Source organism: Rhipicephalus sanguineus, unplaced genomic scaffold (genome assembly GCF_013339695.2).
Source record: "Rhipicephalus sanguineus isolate Rsan-2018 unplaced genomic scaffold, BIME_Rsan_1.4 Seq1123, whole genome shotgun sequence".
NCBI lineage: Eukaryota > Metazoa > Arthropoda > Arachnida > Ixodida > Ixodidae > Rhipicephalus > Rhipicephalus sanguineus.
This window is the reverse complement of record NW_023614367.1, coordinates 1-16,096: the sequence shown is the minus strand read 5'-3', so window position 1 is coordinate 16,096 and position 16,096 is coordinate 1. Positions and strand designations below refer to the sequence as shown.

Here is a 16,096-nt window from a genome sequence, read left to right as displayed (position 1 = left end):
ACCTTTCAAAAAGCTTAAGCTCATCGTCTGACTTCAGGTAGCCGTGGGAGTAGCCGTCTTCATGATGATGTAACCCTTGGAGGTATTTTTCGATCACATTCTGTCGGTCAGAAGACTCATGCATCGTTGCATTCCGCGCCTTCGGCCACAAGCGAAACAAGACAAAACACGCCGCATACACGCCGGGGAGGGGGGGTTGATTCTTAAAGAAGGGAATGGAATGAAAATTGGGTATGGAGTGCATACACTCACGGGGGATTGGGGAATGAAGGGACAGTGAGAGTGAAAAGAGTATGGCAAAGGAAGAAAAAAAAATGGTATGAGAGAGAAAAAAGAAAATGAGAGGGGGGTGGGGGCAGGAGAATGGCGTCCGAGTCAGCATCCTCGAGAAAGCCAGTAAGGCCGCAAGGCGTACCGCACTCGCGCCACAAACCGAGAGAGAGAGACGGAGATAAAAAAAAAGAAAGACAAAAATTGTGACCACCGCGACGCCGGCGCCGCCAAACGGAGAGAAAAAAAGAAAGAAAATGGTGCCTACGTGATAGAGGCGAGGCCCCGCCCTGCACGGATTTGTTGTGAAAACAGTCGCACCCCGCGCGCACGTGGCGGGACACCTGCCGCCCGCAAACCGAGGAGGAAAAACCGGTACCTCGTGTGCGACGATTGGCGTCGTTCCGGTTTTTCCTTCTCCGTTTGCGGGCGGCAGGTGTCCCGCCACGTGCGGAGCGGGTGTGCGGATAAAAATAGCTCTCCGACGGTCGCCTGGCTGTCGCACCGCGTTCCCAGCTCGCCCTGTGAGAAGTAACGGCCAGGCTAGAGCGAAGACACGACGCGCCTAGCGTTTCTCTTCGCATTTCACGACGCTTTGAAAGAGTGCATATCGAGTATCACTGTTTATTATGTGCTTGTTGATGCCATCTTTGCGCGGGATTGACCATATGCGGTGTCCACGTATATGTTAAGAACTTCAGCTACCGCAAGGGTTAAATCATGATCATGGGCGTTAGTCATCGGTACGGAGATGTGCCACTAGGCGTCAACGTGAGTGAGATGCGTCCACTATCAAGCGGTGCTATATCTGCCAAACAACAGTAGACATTGTACAAGCTCTCCATATACCAATGCACTATAAACAGTACGCTACTTCTGTGACGACACGTTTCACTTTCGTGTTATACCGATTCCTATGAGGGAGGGATCAGCTATCAATTCTTTACCTTTTTTCACACCTTAAGCCATCCTTACACTAGGTTCCACAACTTTGCCAAAACAAAGCATCTGCTGGTGCCTACATAACATTTTAGTTTGTTGACTTCTCGGGCTATTATCATGACATGATCAGCTCATATAACGTTTTTTAAATGCGAAGCATTTCTTAGCGAACTTCTGCGACTTTGAGCGTATCTATCTATCTATCTATCTATCTATCTATCTATCTATCTATCTATCTATCTATCTATCTATCTATCTATCTATCTATCTATCTATCTATCTATCTATCTATCTATCTATCTATCTAGCCGCCTACGACTTCGTGCTCTCCTGGCCGTTTCGTTAATCGGATGTATACCAAAATTGGTGTGTCATAACATGGCCTTATTACGAACATAAATGACAGGTCATATCATGAAAAACATGACACGCATGTCATGAACAGCATGATTTACATTCCACGGCCTTTGGGCTCCCTGGCCGTTCCGTTAATCGGATGTATACCAATATTGGTGTGTCATAACATGGCCTTATCACGAACATAAATGACAGGTCATATCATGAAAATCATGACACGCATGTCATGAACAGCATGATTTGCATTCCACGGCCTTGGGCTCCCTGCCGTTCCGTTAATCGGATGTATACCAAAATTGGTGTGTCATAACATGGCCTTATCACGAACATAAATGACAGGTCATATCATGAAAATCATGACACGCATGTCATGAACAGCATGATTTACATTCCACGGCCTTTGGGCTCTTGCGGCCGTTCCGTTAATTTCCTATATACCAAAAATGGTACGGCGTGACAAGAGTTCATGACGAACATAGTGACAGGTCCCTAACATGCAAATCATGACGCGCATGTCATGTGCAGCATGATTTACATGACATGGTCTCGGGGTGCTCGCGGCCGTTTAAATGAAGGGATACATACGAAAACTGGTATGACGAGACATTCCTGTATGACGAACATAAGTGACACGTGGTAACATGAAAATCATGATATGCATTTCATGTATGACATGATTTACATGCCACGCTCATGGCGCACTTGGCGGCCGTTTCGCTAGATTGATATACACCAAAATTGGTACTGTGCGATGTGACTTTATGAAGAACATGATAATAGGGTGGTAGCACGAAAACCATGACATCCATGACATGTATGTCATGATTTACATGCCACGCTCATGGTGCATTCGCGTCCGTTTCGCTTGCGTGATATACACCAAAATTGGGGTTATTGCGACACGACTGTATGACGAACGTGAGGACGTGGTAACATGAAAATCATGACATGCAAGTCATGTACGACCTGATTTACATGCCACGCTCATGATGCGCTAGCGGCAGTTTCAGTAGATTGATATACACCAAAATTGGTATTGCACGATGTGACTGTATGAAGACTATGAATGACAGTTGGTAGGATGAAAACTATGACATGCATGTCATGTATGTCATGATTTACATGCCACGCTCATGGTGCATTCGCGTCCGTTTCGCTTGCGTGATATACACCAAAATTGGTGTTACGCGACACGACTGTATGACGAACGTAAGTGAGACGTGGGAACATAAAAATCATGACATGCAAGTCATGTACGACCTGATTACATGCCACGCTCATGATGCGCTAGCGCAGTTTCAGTAGATTGATATACACCAAATTGGTATTGCGCGATGTGACTGTATGAAGAACATGAATGACAGTTGGTCAGAGTGAAAACCATGACATGCATGTCATGTATGTTCATGATTTAATTGCCACGCTCATGATGCATTCGCGGCCGCTTCGCTAGCTCGATGTACACCAAAATTGCTATTGTGCGAAGCGACTGTACGACGACGGTGAATGAGGCGTGGTAACATGACATGCATGACATGCACGACATGATTACATGTCATGCTCATGACGCACTCGTGCCGTTTCGCTTGCTTGACACACCAAAAGTGGTATTGCGCGACGCGACTGCATGACGAACGTAAATGAGAGGTGGTAACATGGAAATCATGATATGGCAGGTTATGTATGTCATGATTTACATGCCGCGCTCATTGTGCATTCCCGGCCGTTTCGCTACCTTGGTATACACCAAAATTGGTATTGCGCGACGCCACTGTACGACGAACGTAAATGAAAGGTGGTAACATGATAATCATGACATGCATGAAATATGAAATATACGTCATGATTTACATGCCATGCTCATGGCGCACTCGTGGCCGTTTCGCTAGATTGATATGCACCAAAATTGGTATTGCGCGATGTGACTGTATGAAGAACATGAATAACAGGTGGTAACATGAAAACTATGACATGTATGTCATGACTTACATGCCACGCTCATGGTGCATCGCGGCCGTTTCGATTAGCTTGATATACACCAAAACTGGTATTGCGCGATGTGACTGTATTATGAACATTAGTGACAGGTGGTAACATGAAAAAACCATAATATTCATGTCATGTATGGGCATGATTTACATGCTCTACACATGGTGCACTCGCGGCCATTTTGCTCCTTTGATATACACCAAAATTGGTATTGCGCGATGTGACTGTATGACGAACATAATGGAGAGGTCTCAACATGCGAATCATGTTATGCATGTCATGTACGGTATGATTTACATGCCACTGTCATGGTGCGCTTCCGGGCCGTTTTGTTAACGTGATATATACCAAAATTGGTATGGCATGACACGAGTGCGTGATGAACATAAACGACAGGTCATGCATTTATATACCAAAATATGCGTTTCATTGGCATGGTGTACACTAGATTGTGCATGCATGCGTGCACAGCAAACATGCGATATATGGTGGACTAGATGCCATGGCATGAATGATTTCATTCGGCTCAAAGACAAACAAGGCGATGTATGCAGCCCCTTGCTGGCTGCTTCGCATTACATCGATTCCCACAGTGCGTGGGATCTGCCGAATTTTTTATGTTTTACGTTTAAGAGCAGAGCTGTTTAAACTTTTAGTTCTGTGTCCGGCGTTACCAGAAACTCGGCGGGTATGCGTCAGTGAAAGCGGATATGTACCAAGCACCTCCAGCATAGCCATCGATGCCTTGTCATAGCCAACCGTTAACCAATGAATAGCTAATCGATAATCGATCAGTAACGAATAAATTCTAGAATATGGTGGGACGTGCTTAGCATGGCCCAAATACATGGCCAAAGCCTAGTGATAGCCAATCGATAACCAATCGATAGCTCTGTGATAGTCGATCAATAACCATTACATTCTGAAAAAAATGCTTGGATGTGCTTAGCAGGGACCAAATGCATGGCCAAATGGCTGGTCGTAGCTGATCGATAACCAATCAATAGCTAACCAATATCGATGAAAAGCCAATAAATTATAGAAAATGCTTTGATCACCTTAGCCTGATTCAAATGCATGACGATACATTGTGATAACCATCTTAACAGCTAATCGATAATCGATCATACCCAAGTCATTACAGAAAATGTTTGAATAAGCTTAGCCTGACTCAAAGAATGCATGACCGATACGTTGCGATAACGATCGATAGCCAATGAATAATTGAATAATAACTCACAAATTTTCGAAAACACTGGTCGTACTTACCCTATTCGTACATGCGATGTGCCACGAAAGAAGGGAAGAAAGGGAAAAAAAATATAGAAAGACAGAGAAAGAATAGACGTACAGAGAAAGAGGTACACAGAGACAGACACAAAAAGATAGAAAAAAGAGAGGGCAAGCATAGCCATGTATAGCATAGTATTAGCAAGGGGAGGGGAAAGGGAAGTGATGGTAAGGAGGAGGGAAGAAGAGGATGGCAACGCCAGCAACTGCTGCTTCCTCAGTCTTCGGACCACTAATGCGTAGCTGCCCCTTGTTTTTACATCGCAATCTTTCATACGGGTGCCCTAGTTCTTGCTCAAGCGTGTCCGGGTGATTCTTGTGCCTAATAAACTCATTTGCCAGTTGCGCATCCTTCCTGTCTGTCCTGTGTCCCTTTTGTCTGTGCAGTTATTCATCGACAAGCTTGCGCTCTTTATCCTGGAAATGAATGACACATATTGGAACGTACATCACGCAATGCATATCATGTAAGTATTGGCGAGATCTTGGTGCTCTCGCGGCCGCTTCATTAACTGTATATATTCCGAAATTGACAAACTTAAATTGCAGGTCATACATCACAAGGCCATGGTACTCTCGACGGCAGTTTTATTAGCTTGATATAAAACAAAACTGACATGAGTGTATGACTAATATATTTGACAGCACATGACAAATTTCGTGCCATGCATGTCATGCACTTAATGTAATGGCAAGCTACTGCCGCTCTCGTGGTCATTTCATTCAAATGATATATACAAAAGGCATAATGCGACATTAGTGCATGACCAACATGAACTGCGGGCAATGACATCAATAGTTTGACATGCATGTACCGTACGTCTTGAAATGGATATCATGATGTGCATGACAAGGCAGCAGTGTGTGATATCATGGTCGTCGATTGTTTCGTTACCTTTTGTACTCTAAAATCTGCATTCAATGACGTGCGTCTATGACGGACATGAACAGCAGGTGATGACATGAATGTTCATAAGATGTCACCACCTGTCAAGCAATCGCCCCATCCTCACCAAAACTGGGTGGCTGGATCCATCACTGTAAACGCAACACGCACCCGCTTCTGCCCTGAGCAGCATGGCGACGAGGTTGCTTCAGCCAGGGAGAGCCATCGCCACTTCAGAAGATTTGTATCATTGGCGTAGCAAGGGTGAGGTTGAGGATGTTCTCATACTCCCCCCGCCCCCACCAAGAAAAGAAAATTCAATTTGGAGTGTGTGTATATAGGGACGTACACATACAAGCGCACGAGCATACATAAGGTAGGGATAAATCCCCCTCCCCCCCCCCCCCCCCAAAAAAAAAAAGAAAAGATTTCTGACTTAGCCCCTGATTTGTATAACCCCCTGGAGCTTGCCCAACGCGCGCATTCCGTCGAGACTCGAGTGACGTATTACGCAAGCTCACTCAATTCTGCGCGCAACAGCTTTCACAGGAGGGGGAGGGGGGATGCACGCCTCGCCCCCTTCCTGAAAGGCGTTAGCGCGCACTCCTCTCACTTCGGACTGGTTCCGTTGCATAACGGTGAAAACTGCGCGAACACAATGGCACTGGACGAGGTAGGAACCAACGTTTATAGATACTTTTTCAGTTCCGTATCTCCTCGCGGCGCGCGTAGGGAGGAGGCGGCCTGTCGCCGCACCCGCCACCACAGCGCTGCAGTCGCGCTTTGCGCTAGGAGAGCGAGGGTCGTCTGCTAGCACGAAGGGCTTCTTCGCATGAGCTATTGCACACGGCCGAATGAGAATTGCGCGAACACTGTACTTGGTCTTTACTCTCCTTACTTAACATTAATTGGACATTTACTTCAATTTGTGCGCGTTATATTGCGCACAAACTTGAAAAGACCTGTACAGACACGCTTCGCAGGCGTCAGTTTTGGGCAATGACAACGTGCTCGCTTCGCTCTGCGCCTTTCCATGTCCGTTTCGTTAAGACTACACTAGTTTGGCTATTGAGCATGCTCCAAAAATACGAATTTCAAACGTAGAAAACTAAGGGTTACATAACATCTCTCAAACACGGGGAAATTTACAACATTTTGTAGTACGAATCAAACATTGCTCTATCAATATACTCGAATTATTCGCAGAGAATTTTTCGCGATTGGCAAGCGTGTCCCGGATTTCGCGAGAATTGACGGACACATATCATTTCAGTAATTCTAGTGCGTTCATTAACACGAAAAAATGTGGTCTAGCCAAGATCACGCCATGTTCTGTGCGTAATAATTTTGCAACTTCGCGTTATATGTGACGTTTTCAAAAGCCTTGCATTGTACGAAATGATTATGCGCATTTGTATTGTTTCAAAACGACAAGCAACATGCATTTTGGTCAATTAATTCTTAATTCGAACATTGTGGCATCGCAAAAAATATTACATTGTGAAAGCAAACCGAGATTCTTGGTATGCAAAATGAACGTGGAAATTTTTTACACGCGTAGATACTGCACAGCATTGTTGGCAGGCAGTAGCAGAACCAGGCATTATATTCGGGGAGGGGGGGGGGGGCCTAGGCCCCCCGCCTCAAAAATTTTGAAGTATGTGTTTTTACCAAAAATAAATAATGAAAATAGGTGTTGTTCTCAAATAGTCAAGGTTTTCAGCAAGTACCCCCCACCCCCGAAAAAAAAATTCCAGGCTACGGACCTGGGGGGGGGGGGTCAATCACATTTTTTGTGTGTTCGTGCGTGTGTTTGTATGAGTGCGTGGATATATACACATGCAAAATCGAAAAATATCGGACGAGGAAGTTTGACCCCACCCCCTTCCTGGCTACGCTTGTGTTGGCAGGTTTGCTGCCAGCTAATTATTAAAGCTTGCTTTCTTGCGCTCTCTCTGTGCCCTAATGGTACTGCTGTTTTCCAAGCATTTGGCTTGCGCAAAGAAGTGCATGGTAGTAAATAAAAGTGAAGCCAACAGTGTTCGTGCCCCTCGTTATAAGAGCATTCAGCACACCCCAAAACAGGTCACCAAAAAATGTGTCCTTGCTAGCATGCTTGATAGCACGCTCTAACGCACGTGCTTACGTGCAAGCAGTTTCTCTGAAAGGCTACCACTGACACATTCGCGCACAGTGACCAGCATGGACTCAAGCGGCAGGGAATCCCGCCTACCAAGGGCATCTGCAGACATCGCAACGCGTTGTTTTCTTCAATTTGAAAGCCACGTAGCCTGCCAGGTAACAAAAGGCCGTTGCTTCTGGTAATGGTGCACAGTACCCACGGTCGTCAGAAGCACCTGAGAGGTCACGGAATGGCATGGACATAAGCTAAGCTATTGGCACACTTTCTCTTTCATCGCATGTTTCTGGACGAGGACTTCACGGCGCTTTTTTTTTTTTTTTGCAGAGATGCTTTCAAATGCACTAAGCAAGGTACAAGTGGCTAAACTTGGTCGCTATGGTATATGGTCTTGCATGTTTTTCTCCGCTGTTTATCGGCGTGATAAATAGCTCGCACCCAGCTTTCAAGATGCTGCGGATCGGGCGGCGGCGCAAGAAAGTGCCGCTTTTCTACCCGCTGGCATAGCCGGGCACGAAACAAGTTGGCATCGCAAAGCTTGAAAACTGCTTGACTTCCTGTGGCAAGGAATGCTCGGTTGTCTGAATTCACCGAAGTCGTAAAGAGTAACCTCGCGCATGCACAGCCAACACACCCAGGAAAAACATTCTGAACATTCCATGACAGCCCCGCACGCGGCGAAGCAACTACGGGAAAGAACACGTGTGCCCGCGCGCGCGACAGCGCTATTCACGACTGTCGCGCCCTCTCACTGCCTGGGTAAAAGTGGCGGCCGCCTTCAGCGGAGGAGTTACGGAACTGAAAAAGTATCTATAAACGTTGGTAGGAACAGACGCGACGTTCTTGTCATCGTGTGTTCCTTCCTCGTCTACGATATTCTGTTCGCGCTGTTTTCACCGTCGTGAATCGCCAACCTGCCCAGCAGGCTTCACTACTGGTTCCGCTTGGACGGCGGAGCACATGTAACCGTCTTCGTGGCGCGCCTACCAAGACTGCGGCGGTGATGAAACCTTCTCGCACGTGCTGTGCGACAGCCCATCGTTTGCAGCTCTAAAGAAACAGCTGCCAACCTACAACCACATCCTCGGACAGTCTTACAGCACGCTACAGGACATCATCCATCGAACCGGCTGCAACGACCGACACCTCTTTGTTCTTTCTACACTCATCTGCTTCATTGATACCCCGTGTCTGGTCGAGCGGTTTTATTATCGCTCGTCACGGCGACTAAGGTGCTTCTGCTGCTGCTTTGCCGCGAGCCTCTCAAGTACTTTTTTCATTCTCTCTATCTCTTTTACTACCCCTTTCTCTGTGAGCGTTTCGGTTGAGGTGTCCTCAATGGAGAGGCGATTGTTGTGCTCTCCGAGCCCAATTTCCTTTTCTATATAAGAATCACTAAGAGGCAACTCCCAACACAGATCTCTCGAGCAGTTCTTTCTGTCATTGTTTCTTGCTCTGTCCGCTGAAATGTTTTCAACGTGTAAGTAAAGTTTTCAGCGCAAACGTCTTCAAAGCACAAAGCCAGATGCGTACGCAGTGCCAGCTGCGCTAAGGGTGCCACTAACGCAAAGCGCGGCTGACATTCTTACTAAACAGGCTCTCGATAGTGCGTTCATCTCTGCTACAACGTTAATGAAAACTAGCACGAAAAGCGCCTGCAAGAAATCCGGAGCGCAATAGTTCTTCATGAGCCACGCAGAAGTTGCACCAATTCCCCGCGTCAAATATCAAACGCAGCGGAGATAAAAGTTACCAGGAATGCAGGAGGTACCACTGATGGTCGTGCTGAGGAGGTATCGATGAGGAGGTATCGATTAAGGTTGTGCCAAACAAAAGAAACGAGCCCTCAGAATTTTCGCTTCCTTCATTCTCTGCTACGTTGTAGCATAAACAGTTCGTAAGTTCAATTTGCAAGGTTTGCGTATGCATTGTGTGACCCTCGTGTGCACGCTATCAACGAGGCAGCAAGAGTGGTTGATAAGAAAGCAGCACCCTCCATGCACAGCCCAAGCAAGATAGCCCCAAGTGGGGTATGTTTGTATAGGCTGGTGTTTTCTCGCAGAGCGTTCTTCGCGAAATGGCTACCGTCTTAGGAAGTTGTCGTGAACTCTTACTGGAATTGGTCGTATACCTGTGGTGCACTGTGACCAGGCTAGTGTTTACTCTGTGGTTCTACTGGAAAAAGCCTCTACCACTGCCACCTGTCACCGACAGGCTTCTGCTGCGTTCTGCTACATCTCTCGCTGCCGATATCAGAAATGGCAAGGTGAAGTGACTATACAACGTTGCTTGCTTATAAAACGCTTGTATTAACAGAACATGCAGTTAGCGCAGAAACTTTGACATTACGCTTAACTTTAAGAAATAAACCTGCCCAGTAAACATTGCAATTTAGACTGCCGTGTAGACTTCTGTTTTTTTTTAGGCTGCTCCTTATTTCTGGCAGTCGATAAATATAAAGAAAGGGAGGATAACTGAAACCTTAAAACAATGCCACTGACAATGCAACGTGTTTTGGATGCATAGGCAACCACTGCGCCGTCGCAAACGTTAAATATAGTGAAATTAGCTCACAGATTGAAGTTCGGTTTCACCCCATTCCTTAACTATGAAGTGCGAAGCACTTTAGGGGCCCGGGCTGTCGTATGTTGTCATAGCTTGGCGTAACGCAGCAAAACCACGCATAAAAATAGAGAAAAAGGGGAAGCAAGCGAGAAATAAAAAGACAGAAAAAGAAAGGGAGGACATAGGAAGAAAAATAGAAATAAATAGAAATAAAGAGAGAAAAAAGAGAGAAAAAAACGGAAAAAGAAAATAAGAAAGAAAGAGAGGAGGAAAGAAAGAGAGAACCGAAAAGAAACAAAGAAGGCTACCCAGTTCAGCACTTCCTGCAGGCTTGAAACCACTAGAGCGAAGCTGCTTTAATTTTTTTTCTACATGACGTCATCAATACCTCCTTTATTTCCGGCAACTTTCATCTTTGCTGCATTTGATATTCGAAGCAGGGCATTGGAATAACTGCCGCGTGATTCATGAAGCACTATTACCCTCCGGATTGCTTGCAGACGCTATTTACCACCAAGACAGCATATTTTTGACAAACATAGAACTTCGTCTACACATTGGCCATAACATGTCCGTAAATTTAGTATAAACGAGCTACTCAGTAATTTAAACTGAGAAAGAAACAAACCTATCTATGAGTTTCGCAAAGCCCATGAAAACGAAAGAGCGAATGACGCTTCAGTAAACATTAACAGTGTTTCTAATTAGTTCAGGATCATTAAATTGTCGCCTAAAATCATGCTTAAAATGCACCCCCCCCTTTTTTTTTACTGAATATTAACAGGATATACCGTAATATTTATAGAAGCATTCGGACTTGCTGCTGGCAACGACCATATACTATACTTACGAATACTTACTTGATTTTTAAATACCATGTTTGACCGACATGCATTAAATTTCTCTCACGGATTTGCAGTAGCGATAAATTTATCTTGATCTGTATCTTGGGGTATTTGCAGTTACCATATGGTGCAACAGTGGAAGGATACATTTTGCGCAGGTTGTAAGACACACTCAGACAACGCTTCAAGCAAGTGTACAGCCAATTTGTCGCAAGGGCCACATTGAAGCTACACAATTTCAAATATACTGCGATGGTGCGAATAGGGGGAGGGAGAGGAGGACGGGGAACTCTGCTGCGAGCCACTGCGGGGTCTCGGCGGCTGTCTGGGCAATGCATGATCTCTACAAGCCGTCATTTGTAAATAGACGCTCATCAATCGCAGCAGTTTATAGTGGAGATGCGGGGTAACACCGACCAGCACGCAGTGCAACAGACAATTAAGCCAATGAAGGCATAAGGAACATTACTTATTTTTTACCTTTAGCTGTAGTTTACAAAATATGTAATTACTGTATATCCATTAGGATTGAGGAAAAAAAAACGTTTGCCGTCGGTAGTGCCCGAACCCACAGCCTTCGAGTCACATCGTTCTATGTTCTACCAATTGAGCTACGATGGCGGGTGTTGTACCTCAATCAGGTTGGGCCTAAAAAAAAAGGAAAGAGCCTTACAGAATTTCCCCCCTTCGTACTTGAATTGTCTATGTGGTGTAAGTGATGCACCGATACCGTTTGACACCATGACAGAAGTTCGAGCCTTTGTAGCTGCCTATTACACAAGACAAATGCATCCTTTGGTTTGTCGTCCAACGAACCAACGGAAACAAGCAAACACTTGTTGCAATCGTACAACTTTTCTCTTCCTCGTCCTTGCAGGTCAAAAGCGTGGACCTTGTGTCGGCCTACATCAGACGCATCCGGGAGGTGCAGCCCATCATCAACGCTGTCGTCGAGGAGAGGTTTGAAGAGGCTCTCAAAGATGCCGAGGAAGTCGACAGACTGGTCGCATCGGGAACAATGAGCGCAAGTCAAATGACCAAGGAAAAGCCACTGCTGGGCTTACCGTTCACTTCCAAGAACAGCATTGCCATCAGAGGTTACTTGCGGATTTCTGAAAACCAAGGACAGAGATATTTATTGTTAACGAGACCTACTGAGTTGCAGAACTGGTAGATGACACATATAGAGTACCACGGACCTTTCCGTCACACTTAAAAGCGTTGACAAAGTGTAATGACAAAGTGTATGACAAAGTGTTTATTGCATGGAACTGTTTGTGACGGTGTGGCTTAGTTAGCGTAATTGAAATGGAAGATGGCAGAGATAGTGGTTTTGCAATGCGTGGACAACGATGGCACAAACACCAGACTATAAGCGCGCAAAATAGTGCCATTAACACTCCTTATGGTGTGCATTATTCGTTACATTGTTCGTTCCTGCCTAGTGACATATAACTGTGTAGTCTTTGCGAAGAAGCAGTAACTAAAGCGCACCTAATCGAGAAACATTTTACATGAAAACATTGTACTTCGTCGTGTAGTGTGAAAAGTAACTCTGATATCGGACGCATAACCAATGCAAACTGCGCAACGTGTGGAGGCAGGGAATGTGAACATTATTAGTGACATTTTTGGCAGAGTTCATTCTTAGCACAGGTAAAGTGCGGAGCTCGAACGCAACAAGGGGCGCGTATATGTAACGTGCAGCATTCGAAACAAACGTTAATCAATCGAAATCTTGCGGTGGCGATTTATCGTAACTCACACGCAAACAGGGTAGCAAGTCAAGAGTTCTGACGTACCCTGAATGTTTTCGAGTGACTCCAAGGGCAGCGGTTTACACTCGGTGAAGAAGATCAGCAATTTATTTTTCTGGAACTGCTGTGAAAAGTTTAAAAAAGTGGGCAATTTGAAATTTTTTATTGTATCATCACGCATGTCGTGTGTGGCACAAAGTCCTTTTCTCGAACACCCCATTCTTATTTCAATGGTTAAAAACTGTACTGGTAACCGCGATGCGGTACAAGTATCTGCCACGGTCACTAGCGTAGTTACGCATTCGGCATTACACATGCAAAGCTGGGTATACACCCGTAAACGGGAGCGCGCCTTCTTCAAGCGAACTTGTTATTGACTGACCTCTCAAGCTGGTGAAGGTGGTGTTCCAAAAACCCCCCTAGCCCACAGGTAGCGCGCACCAAAGAATAAATGAAACAAACAAAATTTTGCATTTCCGGGGCTGAGGTCTGAATTGGGTCCCCTCGGTCCCAAAGCGAGTGCCTACGTGCTGATGCTTTCCCACGCGAACTAAACTTACCGCGAACGGCTTCATTGAATATACTTCGTGTTAGCGAACCTACATATCGATCATGCTGGACAACGAGTAAGTTGGCGATATCAGGAATTGCACGTTTCAGGAAAATTCCGACTTCGAGAAAATTGAATGCCTAACCCGCCTTTCCAGGATCGCATGGGTTGTACTTTCGTTGGACCCCTTCTAGACGCTGACGAACGCTGGCAAGCACATGAAAGACGCCATGCCGGTTCAACCGAAAACAGCGTTAATAATAATAAACCTGAATAAGCTGAATAAGCTGATAATAAAGCTGACGCTTACATTAAGAGGGAGCATTGCGCATGAGAAAGAAAGAAAGAAAGAAAGAAAGAAAGAAAGAAAGAAAGAAAGAAAGAAAGAAAGAAAGAAAGAAAGAAAGAAAGAAAGAAAGAAAGAAAGAGAAAGAAAGAAAAGCAGTGGGTTAGGCCCGACAGGGAAATGACTCCTCCAGTAAATCTTGTTGTTGGGCTAGTTAGTGCATGCTTCAAGAAATCAGAAGACGCAAACCACCAAGGAAAGGCAGGCAAAAGGAAAGAGCGTGCCAAAGATAGCGATGTCATTCCTTGATGGTTTGCGTCATCTAATTTCTTGATAGGCTCCTGATCTTCTTTTTTATTTTTGAATTTGTGTGACTAAGTCATTCAGAAAGTAATGAAATTATTAGCGTTGTCGAAATATTAGTGTCTTAGTATCGTGGAATTTCGGACACCGCACTTAAACCTGTAAGCCTGTGTTCCCGTCACAGGCATGCGACATGACGCGGGCTCCCTCTACTGGCATGGGCGACGCGCCGAGGAAGATGCTCCGAGCGTGGCCTCCTTGCGGCGAGCCGGCGCCATCCCACTGGCACTGACCAACGTGCCTGAGCTGTGCATGTGGGGCGAGTCCCACAACTTGGTGGATGGCTGCACACGGAACCCGCATGACACGCGCCGAAGCCCCGGCGGAAGCAGCGGTATGTGCTTCGCGCATATCTGCCAGTGCAGCTACGGGTCTGGGCATACGTTTGTAAAGTTCATACTATGCGCCTGATTTTGCGTGTTGCCACGCACTTCTTTCATTTCTCTGGTATTCTCATAATTCCGAAAGCACACGGAGGCGATGCCCCTTCAGGAGGCACTCGCTATCCAGTTTCACTTTTGGTTCTTTGAGTTTGGGTTATTCTTGTATATTTAAGTACTCTTGTGTCCATTTGTGCAGCCATATTTTTTTTAACTGTTGAATCCCTGCCAACATAGGCGGGTGAGGACGCTCTACATTAGGGGGGGGGGGGCAAATATCACCAAAGATTCCTTCCCTCCCAATATGTGTTATTCGAAAGAAAACGAGCTCAGTAATGCATGCAAAAATGAAAACGAAGCTATGACGGGCTTCTGACAACGCCCCCCATTTGGTTCTCTGTTTTCCAGGCGTCATGGGAGGAAGTGCACAGTTCTTGTCAGGGGTCCTCAGCCACAGGGTCTTAGGCAGAAATTTTTTTCGGGGGGGGGGGGGGGGGCACCTCCTTGATTTGAAGTAGGGGCCGGGCAGGCATATGTGGTCGAGTGTCATTTTGTGCTCTGCATGCCATGGCGAAAAAGAATTTCGGGGGGGGGGGGGCGGGGGGCACCTGCCCGGTGTGCCCCCCCCCCCCCGGCTACGCCACTGCTCGGCCGCTATTATAGTCAACAACGTGCAAGGTCATAAACTTGCGCATTAAACAGTGACAGGAAAGGTGCGACTGAGTAACGGTGTTCCAGACTTGGCGCCCTCCATATCTGATCAGGAAGGGCGTCCTTTAAACTCCAAGAATTCTTCGAATAGGCGTGAACAGACAAAAAATATGCTAGTAACCTTGCAGACAAAATCAAATGATATAGCTGATTGTTTGAAGAAGAACGTATGTGTAAAGAAACTTATGCAGTCTCGTCGTATCCAATGAGCACAGGCTGGTATTGACTTCTGATTCTTTTCACGAACCACAGGTGGAGAGGGAAGCCTTCTTGCAGCAGCTGGATCCCTGATTGGCCTTGGCACAGACGCTGCGGGAAGCGTGCGAATACCATCCGCCTACTGCGGCATTTTCGGCCACAAGCCAACAGCTGGTGCTAACTGCAAATCAAGTTTTCCTTATAATTTCGAACTTCCATTCTTTTGTTCCACCACCCACCGCTGTAGTTCAACTGTACAGTGTCGTGCACATTAGCCCGAGGTTGGTTCCTAGTGTCCCGGCCACACTATTACGACAGTGTATGTGAGCACCCAGGTCCGCGTCCATCAATTTGGGCATCCCGTTGCGGCCTGCAGTTGCGACGAGTCATTAAACAAATCATCTGGAAAAACTTGTCGGTCAAAACATTTTGGTCTCAAAAACGTAAGAAGCTTACAATCCAGAGCGCATTTTCAAAAAAAAAAAAAAAACGTCTCACAATAATAGTGTCCTTAAGAGAGTGTTTAAACCAATCCTGATGCCGGACATATTAGAGAAGCCGACTGGC

At 45.9% G+C, this 16,096-nt stretch overlaps 1 protein-coding gene across 1 annotated transcript; it reads left to right on the top strand.

Annotated features, from left to right (window-relative positions):
* Positions 1–9,889: 9,889 nt before the first annotated feature.
* Positions 9,890–15,721, top strand: LOC119376198 (fatty-acid amide hydrolase 2-A-like; the record flags this gene model as incomplete). The annotated part of the gene is made up of 4 exons (XM_037646128.2): positions 9,890–10,140; positions 12,162–12,381; positions 14,365–14,574; positions 15,584–15,721. Coding segments are annotated over exons 1-4 (757 nt in total), but the record flags the coding sequence as incomplete, so codon positions are not given.
* Between the last annotated feature and the right edge of the window lie 375 nt (positions 15,722–16,096).